This window comes from Falco naumanni, chromosome 5 (assembly GCF_017639655.2).
Source record: "Falco naumanni isolate bFalNau1 chromosome 5, bFalNau1.pat, whole genome shotgun sequence".
In the NCBI taxonomy this organism is placed as follows: domain Eukaryota; kingdom Metazoa; phylum Chordata; class Aves; order Falconiformes; family Falconidae; genus Falco; species Falco naumanni.
Window position 1 is genome coordinate 24,558,892 of NC_054058.1, and position 21,773 is coordinate 24,580,664.

The window sequence follows — 21,773 nt, forward strand, 5'->3', positions numbered from 1 at the left end:
CAAAAAAACAAAATAGGATTTTCAAAGCCAGCAAATTTGCATTTTCTTCAACACTGAACTACAGTGTATACTGCTTTCCTAACGAGCTATCATTTTGCCTCTATACACTTTTTCAAGAAGAAAACGGGTCTAAGTTTTACACACACACTCACCCGTGTTATGTTTTAAAAAAACCCTCTAATGTTCAGGTTAACACACCGAAGAACCCCAGGCCTGATGAATTGTTCCTGTACTTCAGACACTGAGTACAACATCCCGAAGGACAAGCTACATAGCCTGTGCTGAAGTGACTCTGGCTACTGCTACAGTTACACAAAAGGGGTTACTCAGTCAAAAGAAAAGAAAACCAAAGACATTAATAACATGCAATGGAGAGTTTAATCGAAACATGCTCTTTGAAAGGAAAAGCAGCAGATAAAACCTGCCAAGTCATGTAGCACCTGAGTTAGTGAAGGTCCTGGAAAAGGTGGCAGCGGCTCACTGGATGGAGTGCCAGCCGGAAGTTCAGAACCTATTGGTAGCACCTATGGATAACGAAGAGGAAATGCGAGTCCATCAGACATGGAACAACAGAAGGATCAGATACCAAGCTACAGTCAGTCATGTCATATAACAGAAGCCTCAACATTTTTTTCTGTAGAGACTTCCTTCCCGGGGAGTTAGCATAGAGTCTGTAGGGATTTTTGCAACAAAGCTGGGGGAAGTTGTTTTGTTTGCTTCTGGTTTATTTTTTAATCCAGATTAAACTGGAAATTGCTGCTGTTTGAAGATAAACAAGCTTCTGCATCCAGGAGCAAAGCATCTTGGGGGTATTATTCTCAAGTCTGCAAGAAATGCTACAGTAGTTCTTCCAAAAATCAATTAAGTTTCCAAGAAGCTTAATTTATAAAAGGGTGCAAGAATGCACTCAATCTCCTTACAACAGATCTATGTTAACTGCCCATTAGCAACAGCTAGCTATGTGCTTCTGGCAAATTGTTTCAAGCAACTTGACTTGATAACACGAACTGTCGTGCCCAAGGATGTCTCCCACTCATTGAGAAGCAGATTTATAGGCCTCTCACACCAATCTCTTCATCCATCACTTTTTTTTTTTAACCTGAAGGGTGTTGATGACCCACAGAAGACGACTAGGCCATGCAACTGAGTAGGGGGAAGTCATCCAGGTTATGTGGAAGAGGTTAGAGAGACTGGAAAGGTTAGAAGGAGGCATCAAAGCCTCCCTGCCAGATCAGATAGCACATTCCAGTTAGTTACTTCCATTGTTAGGGAAGGGGGAAGTCCTAGGAATTAAGCCATCCATTACACAACTCACAATTCTTATTCTCAGCTGTAATCTTGAGGCTTGATAGCAACTGAAGTTTGAGAAACACATGATAGCCTTACAAGTTACAGGGTCGGCCAGCTGGCTTCCCTTGTATGACAGTAAGCTGTGCTGGATATGGATAACTGGCCCAGTCTGCTCTGGTCCTCAACAAGCAGAACCAGTTCCAGCTTGCAGTCACATTACCACAGCTTAACTAATGGTTCAAACTGCAGGAACAGCTGCCCAGGGAAGACACACTCCACAGTTATCTATCCTCCCAAAAATGTTTCAGCAGGAACTGTGCCAAGCTGCATTACCTCAGCTTTTTTGTGCACTAGGAACATACATATGGACATCACCTCTTCCGAGGCATGATGAATTTTTAAGCTGTGGTAAGTTAATAATTTAAGTTTCTAAGTGAGAGAACATAATTTTAAATACTTTAAGACAAGTTAAAACACATTTAAGTGTCTAGGTTAACAGGTTGGCCGTAAACAAAATAAAATGCACAGAGTTTAGTAAACCCCAGAAAAACTAAAGCAATGATCTCCTTAAAGCTGAAAAACAACACGAAGTGAAACTAAAAATAAGCTTTGAAAATCCAAACTCATTCATAAGTGAAAACTTCAGAGAAGAGGTAGTTTTTCCACAACAGAAAACCAAAAACCCCAAACATCTCTTATATTGAAACCCAAGCCTCTGTAATTACAGGTTTGCAATTAGCAGGTTCCCAACTGCTCCAACTGTTCCTGAACCAACACCAGGTTTTTTTATTTTCTTATATTTCTTTCCTAATTCTCAACTTAATTTCAATACAAATGCATACCTCTGCATCTAGATTTCCTTCCCAACTTCCCTGGCACATATTCCCACCTCTCCACAGTGGCAGTTTTCTACTTTGTTAGAATACAAAAAGTACAAGGGAAAGACTAAATGAATGGAGACACTAGGAGCATTAGCTCAATTTGAATGGCCTGAAATTGGTTGATAGCAAGGCGAGCTAAAGACAACCAACACAAGTGTTGGTGAGTGGAGAAAAACATTACAGAAACAAAAAGGAGTATTAAGGTTTTTGGTCTGTTAAACACCTGAAAGTTTCTTCAGCCTGTTTCTATTTAAGTTTGAAAAGGAAAGCATTACCAATAATTTAAAATATTGAAATGCACTGCCTCCCAATATGTGGAGCCATTTAAAAGAAAACAGGTAGTCCAATTCACAGATTGATACATCTGGTTAGCAAGCAGGTAACAACATCCCCAACACAAGTTGTTCCTGTAAGTCATGACACTCTCTTCATGAAAGCGTGTGTCTGAAGAGCACAATTCACTAAAAAAAGTCTGTTTTCAGATACCCAGATACCTTTCAAACTTCTAAAAATTCTGCTTTCACAAACCTAACATTTGGAAGGAAAGGAGTATCCAGGCACCACATAAACAGCAGGACTTCAAAAAACAAAAAAAAAAAAACCCACAAACAAAACCAACAGCAACAGCAACCCATCCCAAAGTTCCAGTCAAGTTCACCCTTGCCTTCAAGGAACGGGCTAATGACAAGAAGCAAAGCTAAGCTATCCTGACTACTTCATTAGACACAACCATCCAGTCTCATTCTGATGATCATGTACAAGACCAAAAGCCATTTAAAGCAAGCCTTCCAAATTCTGTCTGAGAAAACACCAAAAAAAATCACAAAAAAACCAAGCCACAGTCACTTTACTCTTTGTAATTTAGGAGTAGAAAAAATTAAGTGACACTAGAGAGCTCTCTCAGAGGCACAATATAAGATTGGACCTTTTTCCCCCCAATATGGACAAAAAATCCACAGAAACCACCAGAACATAAAACTTTCAATATTATATTAAATGAAGATACCTCTGCCTGAGTAAGTATTCTGCTTTATAAAAGGGATTCTGCTGGAGAAGGCTGTTTCCTACGATATTTTTAATATTCATGCAAACATTGCATTTCTTACCGGTACCCTGCTAAGAGGGGGCTTTGAAGGAGAGGTCCCTGGTTTCACTACTGCTGTTGCAATGCTGCTCGATGCTGAAATATAGCTGACTGGGGTGATCACTTGCCCAGGAGTGGCAACTGGTGTCAGTACTGGCAAACCAGTTGGTCCAAGAGGCAAACTGCTTGGAGGTATACAAGTGCTAATGGATGTCAGGGGTTTAGTTGGTGCAACAACAGTGGTTGGTATCCCAGGAATAACTGTAGTTTCCATTACCAATGATGTCTCCAGAGATACTGATGGATGTGCTGTTCCCACGTTACCATGTTCACTGAAGAGAGACCGTAGCTTTTCTTCCAGGGTCTTTATATCATCAATACCAGGAGCTTTAGACTGAGCATCAGCATCAGCCTCCAGACAGTGGATATGAGGCTGATTGGGTAACGGAGCTGGCTGCGGCTGGCTGTGTATCAACGTTTGCTGTACTGCAGGCAAGTTAGTGACTGGCTGTGGCAAGACACCAGGTAAGGGAACCTGGGGCAACATGGGCGTCGCACCTGGAATCTGGGGTAGGACAGGTGTTGATGTAATTCCTGATGGGACAAGTAAGGGATGTATCACAGGCTGAGTGACTGAGCCACATATGTTTGTTGCTGCTGAGGATGATAAAGGTGCAGAGATTGGAAGCGATAAGCCAGTGGCATTGCAGAGCTGTGATTTATCCATAGATTGCCCGCTCTCAGGTAGCGACTGTGGAGCACTTACAACTGTCGTTTCTGCCAGATTGGAGACAGAGCCACTGCTACTAAGTTGAGGAAGCTGCAAAGCCACATTCTGAGCCAGAGACAGGGCAGACGTCTGTGGTGCTGCCATACTACTTGCAATCTGAGGAGTAGACTGAGATGTCACAGCTGGTGCAACGACACCAAGACCAGTGACACCAGGAACCTGGGTAGATGATAGTGCCAAAGACGATGGTGTGCTGATACTGGGAGCAATGTCTCCAGTTACTGTTTGAGCAGGCTGGGATGTAGTAGGTAAGGAGAAAGAAGCAGGGGCGCTCACACTGGAAGTGACACCGGTCGATTGCTGTCCAGATTGTGAGACTGGAGGTGGAGAAATAGAGCTTGGCACACTTGCGCTTGGTGTGACACCAGCGGCTGCACTTTCTGAAGGCAAAGTAACAGATCCTGGAAGAGAAACACCTGTGCTGGAGGGAACAGATACTGAAGAAGCAGCCACAGATGCAGGAGGTGCACCACTACCCGCCATGGTAGAAAGTGCAGGTGGAAATGGTGGCATTGTTTGATTGAACACTGGAGGAGCTGTACTAGGTCCTTCTGTCATTTGAGCATGCCCCATCTCAGAGAAAGCCTGCTGCAAGCTCAGTGATGATGCCGAGTGGGACAGATTCATTCCAGGACCATGTAGCGGAGATGCAGCAACTGGAAGAACAGAAAAACGTCAGTCCACCTGGAAGAGTTCACTACTAAAAGGCCATAATGCTCTAGACTAAGATCACATTTACCTCTAAGCATAATAAAAATAAATAAATTACAAATCCAGGCTTACATTAGAATACAGAATTAAGGTTTCAGAGTCTTGCAGACAGCCCATCAGCATTTCCCACCCAGCTGAGAATCCTGCATGGTATTGCCCAAATTAAAGAATCACTTCTTACCAGTACAGACAGTTCCTTATTTTCCCTAGTATTTTAAGAGGTCTTTAGGAACAGTTTAGTTAACTAAGTTTACATTGAAGAACATGTCTTAGCCATCAGATTCTAAGGGTTTAGATAACTTACCCATATCTGACGTTTCTTTTCCTCCAGGGACAGCAGATGGGGGAAAGCCCTGTTCTTTTAACAGACTCTCAGGGACAGGGCTGACAATAAACCGTCTTCCTGCAGAATGGACAACCTGGGTAAAGGAGCTAGGAGGGACCCCTAAACAGAAAGAAGATAGATGTTTAGTGATACGTGGTTGTAACTAAACACACAGCCTGCAATATGGAATGTGCACTCCATCATACAAAATAAAAACTTGGCTGCACCCATCCGCTGAAACAGAAAAAGGTAACTGTTGAAAAAAAAAATCACAAAAGACTTACCTATTCTTTGTGGCATGGAAGATGTAGGATCTGGCTGTTTGAACTCTAATTTCTGTAAAGTAAGATAAAATTTAAAGTTCTATTCTGAAACAGAAACCCACAAGATAGTTTAAATGCTAGCTTGTTGAAATGTGGGCATTTAAGGTAAGCAGTACCTTGGACCCAAACACCATTACCAAACTAGTGGAATTCTGCCCAGATAAATGTCAGCTACAGTCCTTTTAGAGCTTCTCAGCTTAGTGTCAGTAAGTCAATATAACAAATTGATCCAAACACTCTTTTGTTAACAGGCAGTCCAACTTATTTCCTTAAAGGTTTCACAGATAAATGGATGTTTCCAAGTAGTTCTGGGTGGAAATAAGGCAAATATTCAGGGAATGTCACCCCTTCTTATTCTAAGCAACCAGTTTCAAAACCTGTGTTTCCTAACCAAGCCATACAACCTCTTAGTAGCTCACTAGGTAGAGGGCCTGAGACCAGGCTCTCAGTATTTAGTAAGCAGCACAGGGCTAGTGGTTTTAGTGTCCTACCTCGCAATAAGCTCAAAGCCAAGCAGTCTCAGCATTTAAAATTGGCTGAACTGTTAGGAGACTCGGCAGCTTCAGAGTCAGAATACATAAAAAAGCAAGAGGTTTATGCTATTTAGCTTTCTAAATGAATTTTAGGCTCTCACTCCGATACAACGCTTTCTCTGTTTGTCTTCATTCAATTATTAAGCTTTGATATTTCTCACGAAAGAGTTTCCATTTCTAACTAGCTCTACTCACAAAACCATACCACCCAATATGGAAAATACAGAATAGCCAAGGCAATCTGTCCTTTACATACCTGTGACCCTGGAAAGAAGCCATCATCTTTTGTCCGCATACTCTCCAAACCCTGATCACCTTCTGGCTCCACACTTACATCCTCACTTAGCATTTCATCTGCTTTCTCAATAATCTCTCGTACCTGTTCTACAAATGAGTCTCTCTCAGTTGCTAAAATGAACTCATTCTGAACCTGTAAGGAGAACAGAGCAACAATGATTTTCCACAAATTGTTTCAAACAATACTGAATAACTGTTATTTACTATTGGTGTTACTGTTTGTCCTCCCTTCACTGTTCTTATACAGAAGATAAAAATGATGACACTTTAAAGAAATAAAATTGTTTCTAAAATCCTCTGCAGCACAGAAGTATTTGCCCTGATTTACTCAACATTCAATCTCACTTCTTCATTAAACTGGCACCTCAGTCTTCGCTTAGCACAGTGAAATTTTGAATTAGCAGCCTTATCTTACTGCAGTTGTTCTTATCTAGTGCAATGTATATTGAGTCACACTTAAAGGAAATCGTATTTTTTTAAAAAAAAATTGAAAATTCTGTATTGCAGGATGTGTTCTGTGCTTCTCTCTTTCCGCACCATATAGAACTTCCACTCTATGCAGGCTGCACATCACTAACTCAAAGTCTGGCTGTAGTACATAAATGCAAGTATTAATTATGTTCCAAATACAAGGAGAGGAAGACTGCTCAGTCTATCTAGTTTCAATACATTATATTGCTTTATAAAAATACATTCTGCTGCTTATGTTGGAGGAAACAAGCTTAAACAAATGTACTTGGATATAGATATTTAGAAAGACATTCTGAATTTGATCTAACTCATGAGAAAATTCTGTCTCCTGAAATAATGCATGCTAACACACTCAGAGACAGTCCGTGAAACAGAAGTAAAGCTGTCAGTCACAGTATCTCTGCTGGGAAAGGGAGAAAGTACCTTAAAGGTAAAGCCTGAGACATTGCTTTTATGTTAAGTTTGTGGGATGCTGGTTCAGAAAAAGGAAAGAAAGGTACAACGTGCTTGTACAGCCTTTGCAACACAGAATACTTACTTCAGTGCTTTAAACTGAGCAACGACAGACACCTATATGGGGTATGCCTAGTAGTATCCTGATTAAAAGGAAACCAGAAAGTCTTACAAGCAGAAGTTTCCTCAATATTCAACAAGAAACTGATGAGCACAATCTTCCAGATTCAATTGTCTAAATTAGGTTGCACACTTTCAACTATGTGACTGCATTTTGGATGCACAATTCATTTATATTGCTTCTCATCTTCAAATATTTGCATTTGTTGGTGGTGTTGGTAGGGGTGGGGATGTCAGTTTTGCTGGTTTTTTTTTACTTGAACAATTTGCTTATTCCTTCAGAGGATCACTTTTAGGTATGAGGAGAAGTGAGTCCTCTGTGTACTCTCCATATTTCTTGGCACTTCAAGTTACTGACTTGTTTACACTGCCAATATGTGTACACAGTCAAGAATGACCTTTCTCATCTTGAAAAGCCATTAGTGGCAAAGAGATAATTTCTCTCATGTTCCTTCTCTCATGTTTCTTCATGTTCTTAGTTCCTTTTCACAGGTATAAATCCAGCACGCACCATCTATTACTCTGCTCTCTCTAAGCTGAAAGACAAATGCTGCACAGGTACTCAAGAAGCTGGTTAACAGTATTGCTTTTTGTCATCGCCCTCACTTCAGTAATATTAAAACTACGTCAGTTTCATTCAGATGTACCAGCCCAAGAATAGTAATGTAATTTTTTTTAAAAAAGTGGGGGGGAGGAGTTCTAAACCATACTACACACTACTGATTTAAATGTATCTCTACAGGTTAAGTTTTCTATGCTTGACCATTATGCATTGAATGGAGAGGTTTTTACCTTTGAGAAAATCAAAAACAGCATCAGTCATTACTGATTTTTCAGAAACCAGAAAGTGATTACTTTAAGGGCAGAACCTTGCTGTTTCAGTTGAGAACAAATGGCAAAACACTCAAAGCTTAAGTGTACAACTTAAAGATCTAGCAATATCTGCTCTTAGAAAAGCAAACAGGCTATTTTCAACCTGGCACTTCCACAAAGCTGTTTGCAGCTCTTCAAAAAATTAAATTGCAAAAAACGAAAAGCAGATTATTTGATCAAACCATAACTCTAAGGTAAAAGCTGACACAAATTTTCATGTGAACTGAGTATGCAATATTAACTGTGAATTTAGTATTCCACTGTGCCCAGAGTTTCTAGTTGTGCCTGCATACCAATAACATGAGCACACCATGCTACATGGAAGACCAATTCTGAAACATAGATGAGAAAAGACTGCTTATAGTACTACTGCAACTAAGACTGGTTTCAACTCTCCACCTCTAAAATATCTTACCATAATTGAAGCTATTTCCTCAGGGTTGTCACCATCCAAATCAAATTTGAAAGTAACCATTTTCCGATTGTGCGTCTCTAGCTGGCATTCCACTACCCGATCACCTTTATTTGAAACCTAAAGCAAATAAAACAATAGTTCAAACCAAAAGCATGAGAATGTTAAGACTTGTGCTTTAAAGCAGAGACAAATCAGTGGTACTGGTCTAATACAAACACATTCTCTCTTTCCAGTCTAATAAATGGTGCCATGTACAGCAGCATTTTTTTCTAAGGATACATCAAATATTCTGGAACAGCCTGTGGAATCATGACTAGCTAAGCAAGCCAGTTTGCCATATCCAATACTTCAAAAAGCTCTTACGAGATGAGGCTTGGAGCACTGACTCCAGAAGATGATGACACATTCCTCAAAGAAAAAGAAACTTTTATCTCAAAAGATGCTGTCACTACCAAACTGTCACTAAAATAAAAAACACTCACATTTAGAATCCTCAGTTTTGGCCTAGCAGTCTTCTCATGACGAGAGCGACTGCGGACAGACCTCCGCATATGACGTTTAGTAGTCCTCCCTTCATGCCTTCCGCTAGAAGCTGGAACATTCTCATTGCCATCACTCAATCCTGAAGCAACATCAGAATGCGCACTAAAAAAACCAAAAAGGCAACTTTACATTAGCATCCATGCACTCCATAACTGCAACAATAGACTTTACCAGATGGTATTCTCTTCCGGACAGCAGGAGTAGATGTCTGTTAATTGCAGAGTAAGGGAGAAGAGTCCTGTCAGTTAGGGTTGCCTGAATAGCAATTCTAATAGTAATTATTTAGCTGTATCTCTCTTGTAAGCCAAGTTGTCGAAATGCATCTTCTGAATCTTTTCAAGCTATCTGGGGTTTGAATTCTGCTTAAAGTTCCAAAAAGACAGAAAAACATCCCTTATGATTCATTTGACATGAGAAATAAAAAAAGGATTAGAAGTTAAATCATTATACATACTCCTATTTACTCCTTCCGTACGCTGCTGTAAAGTCAAAACTTACTCTACCTCTCATAAGCCTGTGTTTCCTCTAGGAAGTTTATTTCCTCACATCCTCAAGACACTCTCAGTGGAAAAAAAATATCCTTGGTGAAAAAAGATACCTAAAGATCCCCCAAGGAAGAATAATCTAACAAACTGAATTTTAGTTTGGTGAGAAGAAAATAATGCTTACCTATCCATAGAGGAAGCCAAAGGGGTTGACTGAGCAGGCTGTGTTGCTGGAAGAGTCTCTGAAGGAGCAGTCTGTGAGACTCCCTGAGTACCCTATGGATAAAAACCTACATCAAGAACGGCCCCTGAGAATACCATTACTTTTCAAGTAACCCAGTTGTCTTCAGTGTTTCCTCCCAAACCAGTTGTAAAGCTAAAAGCACTACCCTTTCAGAACTTCAAACAGCTGGCATTTAGACAGCTCTTAGTCACCAAAGATTCTAGAGCAAACTGCAGTGAAGCAAATCACCTAGGGAGGAGTGGGGAGAGGAAATCAGCCATCCTTTCTACTGCTGCATGTCACTACAGTTTGCCATGCAGCCACAGTCTTACTAACAGAATGTGCAAAAGGCAAGCCAATGCAGAAAACAAAGATAATTCAAATTCTCCCTAGCAAGAATAATGCTGCAGGGAATAGGCGTAACGACAGATTCTCAAAGGCTATAGGTTGCAGATTGTCTTTCATATGGCAAAATTGTTCTACAGTACTAGCAAGAAGTGAAGTGTTAACAGGTTTTTGCCTGCAGGATGCACACTCACTTCCCAACAGAACAGCCAGTGGCAACAAGGTCCCCACATTGGCATGACATTCTGCTGTAAGAAAAAGGTCATTTGAGTTATTAATTTCCAACTGAAGATAATCAGGGAAGGGATTAGCTCCCCACACATACACTGTTGCACAATTCAAATGCCCTAAATGCATTATTATGTTATATTCAACATATTTACCTCCAAAACTGCCTGCTGCAAGGAGGCAGATGAGGTCTGTTGTGCTAAACTCACTGTAGGCTGGGGCACTTGAACTTGTCCTCCTAGGCCACCCATGGGAACTAGAACGTTCTGCTCCACATATGGCTGCACAACAGGAGCAAGGTAGCCTGGTTGAGCCATTGCATCTGCAGGTAAGGGAGGGGAGAGCACGGCAGAAGGAATGCTAGCAGAGGCCACAGCAGAGGAAGGTGCAACGTTAGAGTCCCCTGGGTACTGAGATGGCAGCCGAGATGGGAAGCCCTGTAACAGAAATGAGGGAGTCAAGTTAGTAAATGTCAGAGCTAATTATGAAACAAGAGTGAAAAAACCCAAAAGAATCGGTTTCACAGGCATCTTTCAATATTCTGCACTTGTTCAAGCACTCCCAAAATCTTCCCAGAGAAGCAGAGCAAACCACTCACGTAGCCAAAGCTCAGTTTGTGAGTCACCATGATTTAATAAGCAAATTCCCACTCAAAGTTCCACGTCTTAGGCAAGATGATCTCCATCTCCCAATTCTCACAGTTAGCTATTTGGCTTAATATTTTAAGGCTTGAGACTTGAGACGAGTTTGAAGAATTTCCAGGCTGAACAACTACTGCCCAGAAGATGTTATGCAAATGCTACCAATTCCAGACCGATAGCAAAAATGTTCTTGTCCTCTTGTGATAAGCTGAGCCTGGAACCAAGGAACATTCCTACACACTGTTTCTGTACTCTAGCACTCCTTATAATCCCAGTGCAGATATTTCTACATCTATAAAACTTCCGTTCTAGAGTAACAATCATATGCTGAGCACTATTTTTGTCACTATTCAGATTGCCATTTTTACAGTGATTGCAAGAACTAGCTGAAGCGGTCTGTGCCCACCAGTCTAGCATTTCACGACTTGTGTCAGGTACTTACGTCACATTCAAGTTCCATCTGACATTTCTAGAAAATACATGCCCCCTCCCTTCCTGGACTTGGAATGAAATAACAAAATTGCAGAATACGCTGCCATTGATTTTCTTTCCAACACACATCTCCCATTTCTAAAATTACAGGGGGTGTGATTTATTTTTTTTTCCTAAGTTGACAGGATTCTTGGATATATATATAGGTGTCCTTCACACAGTGGTGGAACAAAGTTCCATGCACTGTGATTCTGTCATTTCAGACAAACTCCATTTCCAAGTATGAAAACCTCAAAACACCAGGATGTCCAAGGACTTCATTTTTCCCTCCTCCTCAAAATGGTCTTTTACCACACAACAGAATTCATCTTGGTGGCTCAGCGATGCTCTCATGAGAAGTGAGTTGGCCAGGGCACACAGTTCAGATCTGGTACCTTAAGAGTAACAGGTGAAAATGTGGAGAAGCGCTCTGCTGGCTTGAAACAATACCTGGTAAAGAGCATCTCCAGCAGGAAGTGAAGCTTCAGCAGCTTGTCCAATGCTGACTGGCAATCCCACGGACTGGACAGCTGGCTGCAGGAGCTGTGGGAGAACCTGGCTGGGCAACTGAGCCACAGGCTGCATCACTGTGGGAAGCTGGCTAGGGACAATGGTTGATCCTACAGGGACAGTTGTTGCCGCAGCAGACGTTGCCAGTGTGAGCAGTGGCTGATTCATGCCAGCTGCCATTGAAATGGGCATCGACTGGAAACCTGGTTGAGCCACTGACACATGAGGAGCTGCTACGGGCAACTGAGAGACTGAGAACTGGGGAACCAAGGAAGTTGGCAAGGGCTGTCCCACAGGTAGAAAATGAGAGCCAATGGGGACTGATGGGGCAGCTGAAGGCTGAGGGAGAGAAGGTGCTGCAACAGGTAATTGAGGCTCGCCTTGGATGATCGACACTGGTTGGGAAACAGGAAGCTGGGGAGGTAAAGAAAATAGAGATAGATTTTTTTTTTAAAGCAGGGTTGCAGAAAGCAGAGTTTTTACACATTAGTCAAAGAAAGAATTATTCAAGTTACAGCACTCTGTTAAAGTGGCTGGGGAGCACAGTCAGCAGAGTGGCTAAGAAGCTGGCTGGAGTTCCAAAAGGTCCTCACTTTGCAAAACTTTCCTTTAAGAACTCAACAGGCTCTTGAAACAGACACCCACAGAGGATCAAAGAGCAACATTCAAATACCCTGAGGCACCGACTTGTACATAAACAGAATCTAATTCCGCTCAACTCTGTCCCCAAAGCCAAGCCTGCCTTCTTATAGGAAAGAAGTGCAAATCTTTTAACAAATTTGTCGGTTTTGAGTATGGTGACTAAAGCAACAGAGAATGAAAAGCCACTGTGCCAGCATTCAGAGAATGGCAGGGGATATGTCAATTAAAGCCAGCAAACGATGCAACTGGGAAGGCAGTTTAGATGAACAAGCAACAAAGTAACAATTTAAAAAAAAAAAAAACAAAAACAACAACAAAAAACAAGGCTCACATGTTGAAGAGAGAGATATGAGCCAAAATGAAGTAATACTCAGTAACAGAAGCTTCTTGACCAGGGAATAAAGGAGAAGAGCAGAGTAAGAAAGATGACAGAGTGGAGAAGGCAGTCTTTATGTTTTGCTACCTGTATCAGTAAACTTGTTTTACACATGTAACTGTGCCAAAGACAGACACTGTATGGGAAGCAGAGAAGTGAAGTAACAAACTCCTGAAAATCCATTCATAATACACCATCCATCAGTACATCTCACGATATTTTTGACAATTTGAAGATCTTTGTGCATGGAAGTGCTGTCCCTCCCTCAAATTACTCACGACTGCCATGTGGTGAAAGAATGGGTTTCCAACACATTTTCTAACAAAATTGACAGTTGTAATAGACTAAGAATACTAATAACTGGATGAATGTTTTGGAACTATTAGAAGAGATGACAAAAGTGGAAGTAGCAGCGTGTTGAATTTGCCAGCTGTGAAGAAGAAATCTTCTGCTAGAAAGAATTTTGTTTACCTGTGTCCCAGCTGCTGCCTGAGGCATTGGCATAATCTGTGAAGTTTGAGTTTGAGAAACAGTTTGTGTGGGAGTTGCACCAGCAGAAACTGATGGCTGCTGCAGCGGGTATTGTCCAGGCTGTTGGGAAGAGGCTGGCTGCTGTGCACTCTGTAGTAGGGAAAAGAAGAGGCAGAAACTATTTTTTCCCCCCCACAGAAGTTTTTAACACATATCCTATTTAAATTCTACTTTTTACTCCCTCAATAAGTGACATCACTGGTGGTTCTGAGTATGCTGAGTCAATTAAGCTTCAGCAGTTACTTATTAGCATTACTAATACAACTCCATTATCGGGACCAAATCTTTCAACAGAAATATTTCACCTGTGAAAACAAGAATGACGATCATATAAAGGAAGAAAATGCAGATAAGATGAGGATGTTGCTGAAGACAGTATTTCCAGTTAGAAGAAGTCATGAAAGTGAAGTCTGCCTGTCTAGACAGTCTAAGTTGCAAATCCTGACATGCCCCCCTTGAATCGGACTACCACTGCAAGCTCAGGTGGAAATTGGGGAAGACAAGCATATGAAAACAAGCATTGACAGGATTCTAAAAACAAATTTCAGAAAGCCAATTAAGTTAATCTCATAGCACTCTGAGTGAGAACCAGAAGATTCCTTTGCTTTTGCCCAAAACTATGGGTTGAAAGGGGGACTGAGGTAGTCAACTGTTCTTAAGAGAATCGTCAAAATCCTATACTAAAAGTATTTAAATCCTAGGTTTAGGAACTGTGATCTTACCTGCTGAGTGTGTTGGGTAGGCTGGGATGGCACCGATGCACTGCTTGAGGCTGGTTGGCCTTGCACCTGTGTCTGGAGGAGGGGAAAAAAAAAAGACAGAAAGTCAGCTTAAAAATACCCTACGGTTTCTGCAGCAGGCAGTTAAAATCATTTCTGCCTGGAATGATCTGGTTGGCACAGGTTTCTAGCTGTCCCTTTGGACAAATTCCACTACAACAACCAGAACAAAGTAGAACAATCTGGAGAAGCACTGAACTCCACTTTAAGTCTTTCAAAGCAACCAATACAGAAAGTCTTTGCAACCCACACAGCCCTCAACATGAGACAGATCAGCCTACCAGCTTCGTCTTCCATTGATGATGCTTTAAGAGCAGGATGCCTGGGTATGATAACTGCAAATAGAGGCTTTAAGTTTTATCTTTACATGTGTTCTAAACACAGCTAGGTGGGGGATAGAAGGAAGCTAGAACGAAATAAAACTATCTGTTAAAAAATATCAAAAGATACACAGAATTCTAGACCAATAACAAAGTACTCATACATGTACACGTCATGAGTTCCCTTTGAGAGGCATGTCAAAATACAAGCTAGAAATCATTTCCAGGCTCACTACCATTCAAAGACTATCAAGAACTGGGAATTGAAGAATACAGGGGCTCACATCCTAGCTAAGACAGAATTTTTGAATAAGCAACGAAAAAAATGGATGAGTGGCATACAAATGAAGGTGGAAGATGCAGAGAAAAATGGAATGGATTTTCATTATTATTTTTGTGACAATTATACTTCTTTATCAGCTCCCGGGAGACAGCCAGACAAAGACTTCCAGATGAGTTCCCTGAGCATGCACCACTTCGTAAAATGAACTGCCTTTCTAAGAAACATATCTGGTGCATACGTATTATATCAGAAATATCTACTAAAATTCCTTAATGCTGTGATCATTCTGCTTGCAGAAGTCTATTAGGAACAAATTTAATAAAATTACATACTTTTTTAATTTAGAAACTTTGGGGAAAGCAGACTGCCAATGAGAAGAACCATTTTTTTCTTTGCTGTTTTTTAGAGCCTTGAGACCCTTATTGGCTGGCATCTAAACTTAGACTATATCCCACTGCTACAAACATCTGTTCACATTGACTCAGTTTGTGCTTCAAATTCTGATCTTTTAGTGCCTTAGAGATAAGAGATCCCAGAACTTATTTTACAGAATATAACCGTGATCCCTTACTGTCTTTTCCAGATGTATTTTAATCCCTCAGAAATTACTTCCTGAAGTTTAACAAAGATGGTTTATGGAAAAAAAATCCCCACAGTTTTCAAAGTTCTTGTATAGCAGCTTCACTCCACAAGTTCTCCTACAGAACAGAAATTACTATCTATTATACTAGTGATTAAAGCTGTTTCAGCTTTAATAAAATACCTTTATTATCCCACACAGAAAGCCTTAAGTACTTAGTTATTTATCTTACCACAAAAAGCAAAATGATTCCCTTCCAGTACCTTCACATAAATCCCAAAGTTGCTAATACTCCAGTAACTGAAATGTCAGAGACCCTCTAATTCCAAGCACAGAAAGAACAGGGGAGATCTACTTAAAGTAAATCTTCTCTTTTCACAAGAAAATTCACTTACGAGAAGTTTCAGACTACAAGTGCAGACACAATGTATAAACACATACACCTCGGTCACAGCGTACAAACGAATTACTGACTACTGCAAGTGGAAATACCATTTTACATACTGATAAAACATGTGCTTCCAAATTAAGCTTCAGGCCTCAAATTTTGCTTTTTAAAAGGATGCCATATTCTAGGCTTATAAAGAAGCAGTACCTATTAGCAACAGTTGTTTCTGCCACTAATTTCCTGCTCAGCTTGTTTAGCTTCTTTAATGATCCTGCAAGCACATTTCCAAATCCATGCACACATACATAATATAGTTCCTTTCATACCGCTCTTCCCACTTTCTTCCCCCAAGCCTAGAAATAGCTCTTGCATTTTGGAGAGTCACCAAATTAACCTTGTTATCTAATGTAACATTCATACGAAAGTTCAACTTTGAATAACATACTCTCATTAAACTGCTAAGGAGCAGCAACAAAAACACAAAGGAAGTTTTACTATCACTGCTGACTCAAACTGTGCAGAAGATAAATTTCATTAAAATCAGTGTTTAAAAGCCAATTTGGTACTCCAGCTATCTCTTGCCAAAAGAACAACTAGTGCCAGCAGGAACACTGACCACTTGCTACCCTTAACACAAAAGCCCTACCAGGATTTCAGCTGAAGCTGAACACAGACCAGGTGGTTGCTGATGCCTCATCATTTCATTGTAACCTCGTAAGTTAAAGAACCACTGACTTGGTGGAAAGACACCCCCATGAACGCTAATACTTCAAACCACATGGAGCAAGTCTGAGAGCAAGGCTCCTGTTTAAGTGCAAGGTATGACTCATAAAAAGCAGAGAAATTCTGGAAGGGTTTGCTCCTGTAACCTGAGGATAGGGTGCAGGTGGTCCTGATGGAAGCGAGGTGGACAAGGCCTGCTGAGTCGAGGCTCCCTGGGGGAAGCAGATGAAGAGCTGCGACTCTTGCAATACCTTCTGAGGCAGCTGAACAATGGGCAATGAGAAGTCTGAACCAAAAGCAGAAGATGACCCCCCTGTAGGGGGAGGAGACTGGAAATCGCCAGTGTCAGAGGAAGTCAGCTGTGAGGAATCACTGGAGTATTCTGGGCTTCCTTCCGGCCAGCTCCGCCTGGCAGAGCCTCCTCTGGGACCTGCTAACTCAGGACCAAGATAGTTACACTGCTCCTCTGTCACAGGCTGAAGCCGACCATGCGACCCTATGCCTTGAGTGGATTCCTCTTGACTGGTCTCCATAGAGCCCCGGCGACTTCTGTAGACCCGCTGGGGTAAAACTGCCCCTTCTGCTGAAGCAGAAGTCGGTGTGTGCACATGGAACTCAAAGACACAGCTCGCTCTGCCATCACCACTGTGAGAGAGCACAGCCGGGGCAGAGTGCGGAACAAATACCTGGTGGAATGTCATCTGAGCAGGATCTGCACTCAGAGGAGCTGAAACACTGGATAATGGAGAAAGGGGACCCATCCCAGAATCCAGCCTCAGGTTCTGAACATGTCTTGCCAGGTATGTTTGCCCCAATTGAAAGTCGAACACAGAGCTTTGTGGAGGACCACCTTGCCCATGGTTTGACTCAGAGACCTGCTTCATATGTTGTTCAGTCACATGAGAGTTATAAGCTACTTGATCATACTGCTCCGATACCTGTGATGGATAGTGCATGCCCACCAAATATACAGCTTCTGGATGCATTCTGTAGTGAGCATCCTCTGGAGGTGTTGGTCCAGATCTATAGTCACTGTGGACAGGAGCTGGCTCAAACACGGGATTAACTTGCACATGCAGAGGCTCTCCAGCGACTCTCTGAGCTGCTGTGCCCAGCATAACGAATGCCTCTGGTGTCCAATTGGTGGGACTACCACCAGGTGGAACTAAACTCTGGCCAGTCTTCAGCAATGGCTGGAAGTGGCAAGTTTGGGCTTCCAAAAATGAAGTGCTCTTGCGCCGCTGAGCAACTGCCACCTTCGGCGGGCAGACAGGTGGTGGTGAGAAAGACACCGGCCGTTCATGAACGGTTGGGAAAAATATCTGTGAATCTGGGAACGTTGGTGTTCCCCCACGCGGATGCTGAGGCTGTATTGACATGAACAAGACAAGTAATTCATACATTAAAAGTGAAAGCACGTCAACATGCACAGTTCACTAGGCAGTTCTGTGAAGTAACTTTATAGAATGACTACTCAATTCATGGTCAAAAACATACAATACTTAGGAAATTTAGGTGAGTCAAATATCCATTAAATACATCCATGGCAGGCGTAGCTACAAATGGAAATATTTGCTTGTGTTAGAGCTGCTTTTCCAGTCCAATTCCAATAATTAACAAAAAAAACCCCAGTTTTGCTCCCCACAATGGAATGAGATTTATTGTTACAGGCTATCCATTGTAATCAGTGCTTGAAATCCAATCAGACCCCTGAGGTTACTGCCACATGGGGAATATGAGAATTCAGAACTTGATAGCAGCAACAATGCAGAGCCTCTGGTTCGCACTTAGAAGATAAAATGACATTAAATCTTAGTATTATCCAACACAGAACCACAGTGCTAACGTCCTGTATGCTATCCAGTGAGCTAAAGAGAAACCTTTTATGGAGACAAAACTGAACCATTCCAGCCCACAGCTGTGGGGGAAGTATGATAAAACTGCAAAGCCTCTGGATTCTGCTAGTTGATCATCTCTTTTGATCCCTTTGATCATTTCTGATCATACCTTTTCACACAGAAAATTAGCACTCGCTGAAACAAACCTAACTCTGACCTGGAGAACAAGAAATTCACAGGGTTAGTAACAGCAGTTCTTTGGCAATTCCACTCCATCTGATGTACTACTTCAGATGAGGCTCAACTTATTTAAGATTCATTGGGATAATATCACTAAAGAGAGTTCTGTATAAGAATACCAAATAATTTAGTAATTCTGCATTTTTCATCTCTGTCTACAGTATGCCAAGACAATGTACTATCTACCCTAAAGGGAAAAAAATTTGCAAGTGTACTGTCTTTTAGATTGCATTTATGACTTTTTCAAGTTGCTGTTTCCACATTGTTCTTTCTCCTCAGCCCCTTTTTTCCAGAAAAGCAGCAGCAAATTTCCATATTGACCAATACTAGTAAGAAGGTCCTACAGAATTAAGAACTCTTCCTACATTCTGAAAACTGGTTCTAAATACTTAATTTACAAAGAAATGTTTCTCAAAGTTTATTGTGTGTAAAACAAAGCCCAAAACGGAAAAGAAACTACCTGCTGTCTTGCAAGCTATCTTGCATCTAACTTTGAGAAACAAAACTATCACTTCTTCCCATCAAGAAGCAGTTGAAGTGGCATTTCCAATTAAAACTTACAGAAAAATCCTCAAAAGTATTTGTACTCTGAATTTCCAATATCACTAGTACAGCTAGCCATAGCTTTTAAAATAACCAGCCACAGTAACCAAGCTTTAAAAGCTGGCTGCTTTGTGCAAGGCTGGACTAACATTCAATGCGTGCTTTGAAGTTGGAAAATAAAAAGCCGGTCTTCTGACTTCAGGGGATGAGAACTAGTCTTCCCTTTACCTTCTGTGATACAACTGGGTAATTTACATTTATACTATCCTAAAGGAAAAAAAAAAAAATATGGTCAGCCACTGTTTGATAATGTTCATGTGTACTGCTTCCAGAAAAACAGGAAAAAAAATATCAACATTCCAGCAGCACAGTGCAAGGAATAAGGAATCAATTCTTCATTTTCTCATTTTAAAAATGCCCAAAGCCTGGGATGTATTTAATGATAACTTATCTTACTGTGCCAGGAGGCAAATGGTAACACATACAGGACTGACAGAGAGGGAGGGCAGGCTGGAGCGTCGATGCTTGCGTGGAGAGGCAGAGTGCATGGGCAGGACACTTTCCAGGGCTTTAGAAAGCTTTTCTGCAAAGGTTTCTTCAGGGACAGTCCGAAGGTAGAAAGGAGAAAGAGGTGCAGACAGCGCTGGTGGTGGGGTGCAAGGAGCACTGAGAGGGATGCAGGACATAGAGGGAAGAGCAGGAAGGTGGGGGACACAAACTGACATGCTACGACCACGTTGAGGCTAAAGGAGGAAAACAAAAGTTAAGAATTGAACACTAAAAAATAAAAATGTGTAACCAAACCAGCAAAAACTATAATGAGGTAGAAAAGAAACACACACATAATGAGAGGCCAAATACTGACTAATACGAGTACAAGAAGATATGAGAATGCTGAATGAATGCCAACACACACTGGGAACAGGCTGTGTGCACCTCTGAGGACCCGTTTGCCTTAGGTTACTGCTCAGTGTTGGATGTTCCCTAGTACCCTTACAAGAAGCACGTGGAAAGCAGAACAGACAGGAGAGAGTTTTTTCTCTGGGGCCATGGTGCAGCCCATACTGTGTGTACTCACAGCATCTGTTAGTCTGACAAAAAAAGAAAAGCAGCCCTGAGTGGATACTGATGAGCTTTCAAACATTCATTCTTAGTTTAGTGACTGGATATGTGTTTACACATATCACCTCAGCAGTCTCTCTGCTTGGGAACCTCCCCGCCTGAATTAAGTGGACTAACTGTATGCAGCTGGCTTAATTAACCAAAACATTACCATAAAAATTTAAACATTACATATTCTACATGAGTTGTGGAAAAAAGGGTTCTTTAACATGTGGAAAATACAGTAAAATTAGCCTTAGACAAGCATTTTCCAGACACTGGGCCAATAAAAGCATCAGGATTTTGTAATATTGCCACAATCCAGAAGACCACAGGTCAAAATCCAACCAAACTGTAAGAATTAGAATTAGGTTTTGCAGTGTTTTTTTGAGGTTTGGTTGAAGGTTTTTTTTGCTATTGCTTTTTTTGGTGTGGTGTGTTTTATTGTGGTTTTTCTAAGTGAATGGAAAGATGTTGTTTTAAAGAGGCAGTCTTCAACTGCAAGTTTTCCTTCCCTAATGGTATAGGCCTCTTACAGATGTAACCCACAATTTGTTAATGAAATTAAAATCAAATACAGACTTCCAGGGAAAAAAACCACCAAGATATCCAGTAGAGATCTGGTTTTCAAGATTTCTCATGTGAGAAATCTTGCTAGACTGCTCAAAAAATTGGAAGAAGGGCGTAAGGGAACTCAAAGGGTTAAATAGATACTTTACTCATAGCCTTTGCTGTTCCAAGGCAGAACTAGTTATACATGTCATTCATAATAAATTTATCTAAACTGTTTGGAAACATCTCCAGTGATGGAGACTGCAGTACTTAACTGTCCGTGTTAGTTAGGAAAAAAACCAAACCCTTTCCAAACAACGATTCCATGCTGCAAATTGGGCTGCTTATCTCTTATTCTATCTGACAACAGTGTTGTGATCTGATTAGCCTTCTCCTATTTTACAGCAGCCTTTAATGCTTTCTCTTTCCTCAAGCTCATCTTTCATAGGTTCAGCTTAACTATTTCAGTCTCCCTACATAAACCATGTTTTCTGTATTTCTGGTGGTGTTTCTTTTGGTCACTCTCCTCTGAATTGTCTTCCAGTTCACCCTCAAGTTTGCTCAAGCAGGGTGTCTAGGATAGACTTACCAATTGCCAAGAGCAGAAGAACTGTTTCACATAACATGATGTTTGCCTTTTTCAAAACAGTATGATGTTTTTGACCATGTCCAGCTTGTGGTCCAATGTAATCCCTGACTTTTTTTTTTCCAGAATTGCTGCCTAGTCAGTTGATGCTCATCCTGTACTCATGTAGCTGATTCCTGTTTAAGCACAAACTTTGTTCTTGTCCTGATTAAACTGCATTCTGTTTCTTTTTAAGGCCATTTCTCCAGTTGTCAATATCATTTTGACTTGTCATCCTGT

At 41.2% G+C, this 21,773-nt stretch overlaps 1 protein-coding gene across 1 annotated transcript in view; it reads right to left on the reverse strand.

Annotated features, from left to right (window-relative positions):
* The window catches only part of WNK1 (WNK lysine deficient protein kinase 1), a 104,747-nt gene that overhangs the window by 19,339 nt on the left and 63,635 nt on the right, over positions 1 to 21,773 (reverse strand). The window contains 13 exon segments of the mRNA XM_040594864.1: positions 441 to 524; positions 3,278 to 4,701; positions 5,061 to 5,201; positions 5,366 to 5,417; positions 6,194 to 6,367; positions 8,567 to 8,683; positions 9,049 to 9,211; positions 9,779 to 9,870; positions 10,546 to 10,827; positions 11,953 to 12,426; positions 13,502 to 13,651; positions 14,284 to 14,355; positions 17,573 to 18,001. Of these exon segments, the coding sequence (XP_040450798.1) occupies positions 441 to 524; positions 3,278 to 4,701; positions 5,061 to 5,201; positions 5,366 to 5,417; positions 6,194 to 6,367; positions 8,567 to 8,683; positions 9,049 to 9,211; positions 9,779 to 9,870; positions 10,546 to 10,827; positions 11,953 to 12,426; positions 13,502 to 13,651; positions 14,284 to 14,355; positions 17,573 to 18,001 (3,654 nt within the window).